Genomic DNA, 12,185 nt, shown 5'->3' with positions numbered 1-12,185 from the left:
AACTTAGAATGCACACTTTAAAATCAATTTAAAGTTTCCAAGGAAACCAATGATATTTCAAGACAAGAATAATGTGATTTGCAAATCAAATTCCACTTAAAACTCTTACCACAGCATTCTGTGTTAATTGGTGCTTGCCACATTTTTTTAAAAAGTAAGAAAAAAAATGTTATGTTCATGAATCTAGCAATAACTGAGAAAGCAACCCTCATTTTCTTCTCTGCCTGTTCCATTAACATGATATATGTCAAAATGTAATGAGACTACACACAAGTCCTTTGTTGCCGACCAAGATTTTGCAAAATCTTCAAAGGAGAGAATAAGAACATCAAAAAGAAGAAGTTTAGGGGAATGGCCAGAAAGAGGAAGGGAGGGAACTATTGTTTGAGTAACGATTTATGATTGATACTCTGCTGGTTATAAAATGGGATTTGATTTTGAGATCCCATTTTACTGACGAGAAGACTGAAGCTTGCAAACATTAAGTCCTTGATACAAGGTCACAGCTGTTAAATGCTGAGTCAGGACAGGAAACAGTTTGTCTGATCCCAAAATTCATACCCTTCACAGTGCATCATGCACAAAGAATGGCCAGCAAAATGCAATGCATTCAGGGTGTTTGGTATTAGTGCTGAGGTGTGGACTTTAAGTCCTGAGCTGATATATGTCTTAGACAAAGAGCTAAAGGTCAGGAAAAGGTGATGCTGGAGAAATGGTGAAGTGTAACGTTCATTTTTGGACACTGCCTGTTCCCTCTCCTTGACTGTAAACTGACAAGGACCAGGGATATTGCATGAGCACAATGCCTTGCGCACTGTGACATTTAGTTAGGATTTGTTGAAGTTCATTGACAGAATTGGTCATGTCAGGTGAAAACGTCAGTTGGGACTTTGAATTTTGAGCTACTGATTTCCCAGTGTCCATCTGTCACCTGTCATAGTGCTACAACCCATATAGTGACATAGATTTCAGGAGAAAAGTCCTCCGTGCTTATACTCAACTCACTGTAGTGGTCTGAGGCACAGAAATGCTAGATAGAGACCAGAATCCCTAAGCAAACATCTATAAAGTTCACCCCAAAGCTGTGCTGGTCACTTTGGAAAGAGGCTATGGAACGATTCAGTTTGATAACTCTTTGTGTATCATTTACCTGTGCTTTGGTCAGACTGCCATGGAGCTCATTATGTGACCTCTCAGGGTCACCAGCATTTGAACAGGATTTCATCTCCATAGTGTACTCAGCGATCGCTAAGTAGTATCCTGGTGATTCCATTCCCAGAAGCCATTCTCAGTATATTTTAGCTACAAGATATTTCATTTGGTGGTTTGAACTGAGAGTTGGAATAGGCAGTTGGGCAGAGGAATTCTAGGTCCTGCTATATCCTAAGCAGAGGCGTTGTTCTTCTCCAGCTGGCACAAAATATCTAAAACAGAAATATGTTTAAAAAGGCTTTGCAAGCTTTGCTCTTTGCTCCTCATTCCATGGAATCAGCCCGGGGTATAGTACTGGAACTTGACAAATAGTGCAGTGACCTGGGAGTACAATGTATTATCGCTGTTACTTTTATTTTTATAACAGGTGGGAGCTGGCTAAAGCTTTACAGAGAAATCTGAAAGTAACAGCAGGAGACTGGGAAGGCTTAGAAAAATATCTCTTGGCTTAAAGAGAAACTTCTTTAACAAGAACCTGATGCTTCAAATTTAGCACTAAAGCATAGCCCAGGCGAATCACTGAATATGCAGCTTGCCAGAATTTGATAGAAATACAATGGCAGAGCACATTTGGTATACTTAATAGCCCCAGAGAAGGTGCAATCATTTCAGAGTAAGTTATTGAAAGTCTTCATTGCGTACTCTGCTAAGTAGGGATTCAAGGGTTTTCCTGCCTGTGTAACATTTTAGTGTGCTCTCAACTTGGCCAATAATAAGAAGTGTGACCTTGGCTTGGCAAGTCCTGCCACTCTCTGGAACTCAGCTGCCTTATCTTTAGCAGAGATTTGAATGGGGTAATCTCTCAGGTTTCCTCCAGCTCTGACATTCCATGACTGGAGGAAGTCATGGTTTAACACTGACATTGACAATCTGAGGCAGAGGAGACTTTTAGCACGTGCAATTCCTATGCTGACAGAAGATCCAAAGCCTGGATGGGGTCCTCAAGTTTACTGTCTTGTTTGACTTTCCTCATGAAGGACGGCCTTTGTCTAGTGTGATTTAAAGCAGTATAAATCTTAAACCCTGTTAAGAGAGTATAGAAGCAAAATATTGCAGTCCTCCCACCCCTTCTTTGCTCAAGGATATTATAAATCAGATGTGCAAATCTTTCTTTAAGCAGGTTTAATTAAAGGAAATTTGGGGGGAGTAGGGCAAATCACTTAGGCTTAGAAGTAGCTTTATTTCAGCTCTATGGCACAAAAAGCTTCTGTTAGCTTAACAACAGAATCACACAATCTTGAATATTTACCATCCAGAGTACAAAGACACCGTGTCTAAGATCCCAAGTTGAGAAAATTTCAAAGTAAGACCAAAAACTGAATCTTGTCCTTTAATAAATGAGTGAAGTCTGTTTTCCCCCTGCCACTCAATGTTAAAAGAATGAAAAAATAACGCTTCTCTTATTGATAAACTTATTAACCAAGACTCTCTGGTCAGCTTTAATTGCCAGACTTGAGCAAATTGAGTCTTCATGAAACAATATTGCTAGTTCATAAAGTGCATGCCAAAAATGATGTCCCCAATGGTCATTATTTTACAGTTTAATTTTCCCTTTCATTATTTAGTCTTCAAAAGGTTTCCAAGGGAGTCAGAACATATTTTGTTGTTGTTGTTTTTATCATTGCCACCATCATTTTTCTTTAGTAAAACTTACAAAGAAACAAATGTTTTTCCTGTTAATAGAAATTATGGAGACCTCTAATTCAGAATTTGCTACCAAGTCTTAATGCCACATTATATAATACTTGGCAATGTCACAAAGTTTTGAATGCACATATTCATAGATAATTGGGATTTCCAGGAGGATATTTTTTCACTTTCCAGGCAGATATGTTGTTATTACTGTATCCTCAGTGTTCTGAGTTGGTCATGATTTTCAGTGACTGATGTTCATAACTTTAAATTAAAATTACCTTTTATTTTACATCATCATCAACCTAGTTTCTTATGAATTTCTTGGTTAAATCTCATGGCATTTCATGACGCATATATGTATCAATGGCATTCCTAGAGTATAAGCTTCCAATAATTTCTCAAGCAAACAACATGCATACATTACAGTTCACAGGAATTAGCCATACTTCTTTTTCTGAACAAGATATATCTGTTTCCCTTATATATTCTCACCTCTATTACACAATTTTGTCTATATTGGGCCACTTTATTTTTATTTTTTGCCACTTAAAACTTATTTAGGGTAAGATAATGGAGCCATAGAGACTTTTACCCTACCTTAATGTGCCATAATAAGAATACTTGAAATTCACCCCTAAATTATAGCATGAATGGGTGGGAGACTAACATTCCAAACTGTATTGCCTGTTAAAAATCAGCATGCTGTAGACGGAGAAGCACTGGCTTCCCCACGGAGCCAGGAATTCTCTGCTTGTTCCTGGTTCATCCTGGGCAAGAAGCTAAACATCTGTTAGAGATGCACTGGTCGTCCTGCTCGCTCTAACCTCTGTCCCTTCATAACAGAGTATTATGAACAATTATATACCAAAAAGTTTGGAAAGCTGGAAGAAATGGGTAAACTCCTAGAAACATACGACCTACCAAGACTGAATCATGGAGATATAGAAAATCTGGAAAGACTGATTACTAATTTAAAAAAACCTCCCAACAAACAAAAGCCCCACATCAGATGGCTTCAACGGTGAATTCTACCAAACATTGATAGAAGAATGAATACCATCCTTCTCAACTCTTCGAAAAAAATCAAAGAGGGAGAAATACTTCCACACTCGTTTTACAAGGTCACCTTTACCCTGATACCAAAAAATAGACAAAGATACCACAAGTAAAGAAAATTACAGGCCAATATCCTAGATGACAAAAGATGCAAAAATCTTCAACAAAGTATCAGCAAACTGAATTTAAGAGTATATTAAAAGGGATATACCAAAGAAGCCCAATCGAAACTGGCAGGAAGGGACGCTGAAGGACTGGTCCTACTACACCCACGTGTGGTGTTTAAAAATTGGGAGCGATATCTCAGCTGCAGAGTTTCTTTCCCCTCCCCCACCCAAGAGCAAGGGGTCTCAGCCCCACACTCGGCTGCCCAGCCCAGAACTCCTTATAACTTCTGGCTGTGAAAACCAGTGGAGATTGTGGCTGAGTGAGACAGAGGAACGTTTTTTGTATTTGGGTGAAAAAATATGAAAAATTTTACCCAATTTAATTTTCAAAGAATGAAGTCCATAGAGATATAGTCCATACTGGTTTGTCTTAGTTTGAACGTAATCAACATATTCTTATTTTTCTATAAGACCGTAGAAAAGTGTTTCTCCACATAAACTGAGCTGTAAAGTTTATTTTCTGTAGGACCTACCTAGTAAGTTCTAACTGGTAATGGAAACAGAGGTTAAGATGCTAATAGAGTAAAAGAAATCACTCTTTAAACCTGCTCCAGGCAATAAACTCCTGTCTGCCCCAAAGTTGTCTTAGAAAAGATAGCCTTAGTAATCACTGTGCTTTGAACCTCATGCATAACTACATCATGCCATCAATATCTTCTTTATAAGCAGGGGTGTGCTTTTTATATCAGGGTGCTTAACCAAATGGTGGTAGGAAATTCAAGTTTGGATAATTCAGATTGCTATGATTTATTTGTACCTGAAGAGAAAAATCACAAATGAAGTTCACTGTCTACAGAAGTAATAGAATGTCTGAGATCATTGCCAATTTTCTTCCTTTTTTCCCCCCTAAAATCTCTTATTGAATAATTATTTTATTTTTCGCTTGTATATAATCTAAGCAAGCTAGACACAAACAGGTATATGTTTCTTCAAGGAGAAAACAAAATATAATAGTTAAAGACTATGTGTATAGTTAGTTAACAAATTGCAGGCACTCTAGGTTTGGGGAGAAAGTTGAGAAGATGACCCCCACTGAAATGGACACTGGTAAGAGGTAATGTAAAACTGAACGACCCACTTTGAGAGATGTTCTGTAAGTGACCCTCTGTGGAGGCCATGCCATTTCCTCAGGCTCTGCATTGAAACATAAATCTGTTGTGAGGAAACATGAGCTGTAATTGTGAACACTAACATATTTATGAAAAACACAAAAGATGGATAGAGGGAAATACTGAGAATAAGAATTTGCTTTTCTACGAGTAACAGAGGTAGTGTAGTATCTGTGAGGCAGTTGATGGTGAGCCCAAAATGACTTTGATTTATTGAGTATGAGAGGAGCAATACCAGTTTTCTTAGGCATATTAATTCGGAGCCTTTCAACAGCCTTAGAAATTCAACATTATTTCTGCTTGAAAAGTGAACTCATAGATGAGACTGAGTCTCATAGATGTTGCATGCTTTCCCTAAAGTCACACAGTTGGTATGTGGTTTTGACAGCATTTGAGGGCAGGTCTGTCTGTCTCTAACATCTGGGACTTTTCCATAAGCTCCTTCTCAGCTGTCCAAGTGTTCCCTCCACTAGAATTTTATATCCTTTAGTGAAACAATCCCCAGGCATCATTGCAAGTTGGACAAAATGCTCCAGAAAGTTTGCCAACTCAGATCCATAAAACAGGCAGTGTTTGTTTGTTTGTTTGTTTTTAAATAACTTCTTTCTCCAAGAGCCTTAATTTTGAGGAATGTAAGTTTCTGAATGAAGAAATCACTATTACCACTACTGGAAAGAAATCATCTATTCTCTCTATTAATTTATCAGTATTCTGATTTTTAAATTGTTTTCCATGAGATATGTTAGTTTGAATCTTTGACTGGCACTGACCGCTCTTAGAGGAACTACAAATTCAAGTTTCTGAAACGACACAGAGGAAAAAAAAAAACTCCATTGGTGTTCCATGGATTTTCCTATAGTTTTCTTACAAAGATGTCTCTCCCAGAGCAATAGCAAAGAAAGCTGGATTGCTCTAATCCTCTCACTGCCTTTACATACATACGTTGGCCCTCTGCCTCAAATGCTTTCTCTGCCCTGTCTCTTGAAAAATCTCCCATCCTCATTTAAAATACAACTTCAAATGCTCTGTTCTTTTGTGAAATTACTCTGGAATCCCCCAACTAAAGTCAATCTCTCATTCTTTTACACTTCCATGTAATTCTGCCCACACCACTGTTATATTTACTTGGCACTCCACAGCAACTCCTTCTCTACAATTCTCTTTCCTCATTTAGTCTGCAATCTGCCCAACCATGTAGATGAAGTCAAAGTTACCTTCAGTATCCCAGCACCTATTATAGCACCTGGCATAGGGAAATAATCCTCAATAAATATTTGTAGAAATTAGATTTAAAAAGCCATGCAATCTTATCTTTGAACACTTGTCACTTCAGGAAGATGTAAGAAGATGAATACTTATTAAAAGCCTATTTCCTTGAAAAGCTTCATGGAAATCACGATTGTTGAATCAAGTTCATTCTAAGTTCACTGAACTTGATTCATTGCTATTAAATTTTCTTTTGTAATTTTTCTTTTGTTTGTAATTGACCTCTCCATATTTAACACAAACTTCCCCTTATAGAATCATAGGATGCCTGATATAATAAGAGAAAAATTAAGCCTCAGAAAGTCAATGGACTTACCCCAATTCACATAGCTGGTGGGAGAGGTAAAGTAGAACTCTGGCTCTGTGAGCTTTTTTGTTACTCTTTCTAGAGCACCAATGTGCTATGGAAAAATAATAACAACCTTTTTAAAAGCGTGTTTATGGCTCTTTAACCTATTTAGAAGAAAACTGATTCTTTAATAGTCTCAGTGGACTATGGAAAAAGTTGCCACCAGGTTTGGTGACTTTCCAAAAAAAAAGGCCATTCATAAATTCAATGTTAGAGATATTAATCCCATATTGAGAATTGTAGCTTTTTTTCTCAATGACAAAACAATAAAATGCAAGCCCATATACATACTGACTACCAAAATTGAAATGAGATTTTGCACTGACCATAGTCTGTGTTTTCTGGCTCCCAACAATTTGATGGCCAAAAATAGGGTGTCTGTGGAACAAAAAAAAGTAGAACCCAGGTTAGACACATAAACCATTAAAAGAGTTTTGGGTTTATGAGCTATGCTTATATTTAGCAATTATCTAGAATAGTTCATTAAAGATATGTTTGTAAGACAGAAAACATACTCAGAGAGGCACAGCAAAGTTTTTCTTGTACACACATTGGCTGTGCAATCGTTCACCCTCCCGATCTGTGCAGCACCAGTGGGTATTTCAAATGTCCTACGTTTGCTGCAGTTTTATGCCAACTGACATACACCTAAAAGGTCTGATTGCACTATTAAAACAAAAAGCTTGAATACACAAAGACTGAAAGTATTATATTCAGGAACACTCAGGATAAAACATGTTTAAATATAACAAATTGTTTTCTATGATTAGTGTATTTCAGCATCACCTTTGACAGAACCAAAAGCTCAACCATCAAAATCTTTCCCTGAGGTCCAGCAATTATTTGCCTTGCTCTATTAATTATATAATGCAACTCTTCACATTAGCCAACCAGATTTAAACAACTTTTTCTCCTCATTTTCAAAAACAATTTCTATATAAAGACACTTATTGCTCTAAATTTTTTAAACTGTACAACGAGAGGTCATTTTTTTAAACTAATTATGTCTTAGCTGATTGATGTGTTTAACAATAGACAGGAATCTGATTCTGATGAACCTGCGAAGAAAATGTCTGATCAGGAAAACTCTATTGTGATCATTGATATTTTATATTTTCTACGGTGGCTTTTCTATCTCTGTTAGCTGGACGTGCTTGGCTCTGGACTGTGAGGACACTCAATAGCCATCTGTTTACTCCATGAAACCCTGTTTTCTGGGATGACAATGACCCCAGGACTCAGTGAACACTCACTGCAGACAGCAGCCGTGTAGACTTAATTACATTTTTTTAGTTAATTATATAAATAATCTACACGTAACGAGCATATCTGGGGTAATGTCTGATTTCCTGCTTGATGATTCTACCTTTTAGAAATGGGATTCTCAAGAAAGGGTAAAAGATAATGGGGACAAGTGGTTCTTTCGAGGACAGCCTTTCCAAGTTGTTCAAGGCTCCCAGGGAATTCTGATTTCCTCTCTAGTCATTCTTAGCATTTGATGCAGCACCATAAAGAAAGCTACTGACATTAGTTCTGTACACTTGTGAACAAAATGGCAACAGAAATTTAGGGGATAAGGGGTTGGACCAGTAGACAAGGAGGATATCAAGGCTTTTTCTCATGTGAATCCCACTTGATCCTGTGGGAGATGAATCTTTGAGGATTTGATTTCTTAGAAATAAAATTGGATGAGGATTCTAGAAAAAACATTGGGAGACAAAGCAATTAAAATCTTGCTTTCATGTGGGCTGCTAGTTTTTGAGATACTTCTCACAGAGTTCATTATTCCCTTTTGGTTGCTTGTTTGTTTGGGGAGTTGTGTGTGTGAGTGTGTGTGTGTGTGTGTGTGTGTGTGTGTGTGTCCATGTGCGTGTCTGTATGCACACACATGCATGCAAGCACACACAGACACACACGCACATCTATTTATCTTACATTTAAAAATTCTAGTCAGATTGGTCAGATATATACTTTTTCCCCCTCCAAACTACAAAAAAATGTTCTTTCTACATTCTTGTGATTTTTCTTTATTCTTTTATCATTTACTTTAGTGAGAAATTCCTGAATGTAAAAATAAAAGAATGACGCTATTTTATTCTGTAATATATGGAAATGTCATTAAACCAACATTCTTCACTAATATTGCAAGATTTTTCCTAGGAAAAATATTTTGATTTATAGTAAAAGGCAATTTAACAAATAGCAAACTCTTATAGTTTGCTGGAATTAATAAATATACTTTTACAGTTCACATAGACTTCAAGATATTTTAATGTATGAGTTTCTCTGCTTTTCAGTGTTGGCTTCTTTAGCTATGATAAAACTGATCCCAAACTGTCCAACCATTGCTCAATAATCTTTGGCACATATATTAATATGGTGAAAGTCATGACAGGGACCTGGAAAACCATGTCAGATCTCAATTCCAATTAGCTAAGAGAGGGTAATTAGACAATTGTGAGTTTACATTAATACAAAAATCACATGATTAAAAATGTACTAAAAATTGAGACAAATTTACATATTGTTGCATGCCACTGAAATTAAATTAAGAGTTCTGTTTGTCTCAAACTCATGCCCCGAAGCTTATTCAGATTCCTAATGATGGCTAAAATGTCAATCATTCACTGGAAAAATTGTAAACAAGATATTGCAAGTTTTCCATTTTAATTAGTGATTTTTAAAATCCTTCCACAGAGTTGAATTTCTGTTCAACGTAATAAAGAACTTTCTGCTTCTTGGATCCAACACAAAAATGGAAGTAAACACCTTGAACAATAACTTGTGTTCTATTATTAGAACTGTTTAAATGTAGACTGACTAATGACTTGGTAGATATTACAGCAGGAATTCAATTTTTCTTGATTGTTGTGTGTTTTTTTAATTCTGGTTTTAAGATTCTATGATTATCAGACTTACAAAAATGTCATAATTTAGATCATATTTTAAATGTGGATGGATTGTTAAAATAGTTACTATTTACTATTTAGCATTAATTAGTGTAATTTAAAAGATTATTTATCTATCATCCATCTAGGCACATTGAACTTGATGACCTTCTGTCGATATCTAGTAGTGATGTAATTCATTTCTCATTTAAACCCATTCGCTTACTTTGTTCTAAAGCCCTTTAAAAAGTCTCTCCTTTTCTCCAGAATGAATGGTTGTCCATTCTCAGCTTTGCTCATTTTTGACCCGTGAGCAAGACAAAGACATTTAAACCTTGTCTGCCGACTAATTTCAGTCTGAGAATCACAAGAACAGAGTTAAAGTTCACAAATTATGCTAATTCATCATCACTAACTTTTGGCCATGTCTGAGCTAGTTTAAAAAAAAAATTTGAATTATATAATTCTCAAGAGATAGACTATTCAATGCCTCCCTTATAGATATATTCTTTTACGCATGCACAATTTTACTTGTAGAATGTTCAAGCTGGATAAAAGTTTATATTTAGACATAAAAAAACCCTTTCATTCAGAATTGTGCTTACAAAATTTACTTATAGTCTCTATATGAAAATTTTATGAGAAAATAAAATATATGGAAAATGTAATCCTGCAATAGAATATTAACTCCTTTAAAAATCAAACAGTACTAGTAATACTTAAATAATTTGTTGCTAATCATGAATAATTTTATTTATTAAAATGTTAACCTTAGGAACCCTAGTTACTCTAACTGAATAAGCTGTTTTAAGTTACCATTACTTGAACTTTATTTGTATAATGTTCTACTCTTTTAAAGCCTTTTAAAACTAATTAATTTAAGTACTTTAAATTCCTTGAATACTTAAGTCAGTATCACAATTTTAGGAGACTTTTACCCCCTAGCTATCCAGTTCAGAAAGTCCTATGATTATTTGCCTTGGATACAAGTCAAAAGGAAGCAACACTAAGAGTGTTCTAAAGGGGACAATAATATTTGAGAACACTTTTTAAAAACATATCCCCTCTTTGTTCTCAATTTCCCCAAGCAGTTCTTAGGCACCCAACTCCCTGATCAATCATTGATTTAGATACAGACCATCTAATAATATTCAGAACAACTGAGAAGAATTCTCCAATATTTGATAGGTGGACAATGGAGAGAATCCTCTAAAACTACCGATAAGAATTAAGCTAGCGTTTGAGCTCTGGCATTTTATGTGCCCTATGTTTATAGGCTAGAATCTACTAGCCAGTTATTAATGAATCACAATCTATCGAATGAAATGTAGAATACTCTTGAAATAAAACACTGTGAACTCAAGTGTCAACTGCATGCTCAATGACTGAAATAAGAGTCCACAATCCTTTCCTGACAGAATAATACTGTCTTATCTGAAAATGACCTAGACTGACTCTTGTTGGTTTGCAAGTTAACTGTGGTATCCTGTCTCAGATGAGTATACACATGTAAAGCATCATGTATATCAGTCCTCAGAGACTTGTACGAGGTCCTCAGATACCAGCTGGCAGAGGGCTTGTATAATTAGCCAAATTATATCCTGGAGCTTCAAGCATTCTTTAAGAGTTTACTTGGACTAAAGATGATTCTGGATCACAGGTAGGGTCCAGAGTATAATAAATTTAGTTACAGTTCTCAACTTCCTTCCTAGTAGCTTAATGTGATCTACTCTCCTATCTTCATGAATTCCAGTGAGAAACTTCCTGAATTTCTCTTAAACCTTTTATATAAAAAATAAATCATGACACAATCTATCTTTCATAAATCATCTTACTGAGCACACTCCGTCTTATTGTTTTTATGTCTTAAATTTAACCATTAGATTCTAACTAACCTAAGTCAAATAAGTCATAATTCTCAAATTTTCTATACCAACAATTAACAAACAAAATACAGTCTTCTAGTTTACTGTTAAATAATATTTTCATTAAACTTACTTGAAACCGGTAAAAGGTGCCATCATCCTTGAGTGTGAGGACATGATCTGAGATTGGAAAGAAGTAGCCATGAGCAGCCATTAATGTTCCCAAATGGAGTGCCTCCACTGTTTAATGAAAACAAACAAAGAAAACTTTTTAAATTATTAATTTACAGGAGTGTAGGCCTATGTACATTCATCCAAATTCTTTTGAGCACATTCTTTTGAACACATTCTGTCATCCAAATTCTCGACATCCTGAAAAACCTGTTTTGTAGTTTTTCTTCTTTATTCATCTGTTTTAACATGGTACTGAGATGGCTCTGGTTTCTGGTAATGACTGTGCAGTGATTAACTTCACCCTGTGATGTCCAGTCCACGAAAACATAAATTTATGGAATATTGAACCTCAAATTCTATTCTGAAATCATAGAATCTGACTCCTTCATTTTATAGATGGAACATATTTTGCTGTCTTCATGTTCATCCACATATTCACAAAAAATTCTATTTGGCATTTATAT

The 12,185-nt window shown here is 35.8% G+C and overlaps 1 protein-coding gene across 11 annotated transcripts in view; it reads right to left on the bottom strand.

Moving 5' to 3' along the window:
- RGS7 (regulator of G protein signaling 7) overlaps nucleotides 1-12,185 on the bottom strand; it is a 433,144-nt gene that overhangs the window by 80,325 nt on the left and 340,634 nt on the right. For all 11 annotated transcript variants that reach the window (XM_081039368.1, XM_081039369.1, XM_081039359.1 and 8 more), the window contains 2 exons: nucleotides 11,681-11,787; nucleotides 7,121-7,172 (listed from right to left, as the gene is read on the bottom strand). In XM_081039368.1, the coding sequence (XP_080895494.1) occupies nucleotides 7,121-7,172; nucleotides 11,681-11,787 (159 nt within the window). The remainder of the gene's footprint in view (nucleotides 1-7,120; nucleotides 7,173-11,680; nucleotides 11,788-12,185) is intronic.

The sequence above is a fragment of the Rhinolophus hipposideros genome (genome assembly GCF_964194185.1).
Source record: "Rhinolophus hipposideros genome assembly, chromosome: 26".
Taxonomy (NCBI): Eukaryota; Metazoa; Chordata; class Mammalia; order Chiroptera; family Rhinolophidae; genus Rhinolophus; species Rhinolophus hipposideros.
This window is presented reverse-complemented; position numbering and strand designations above follow the sequence as displayed.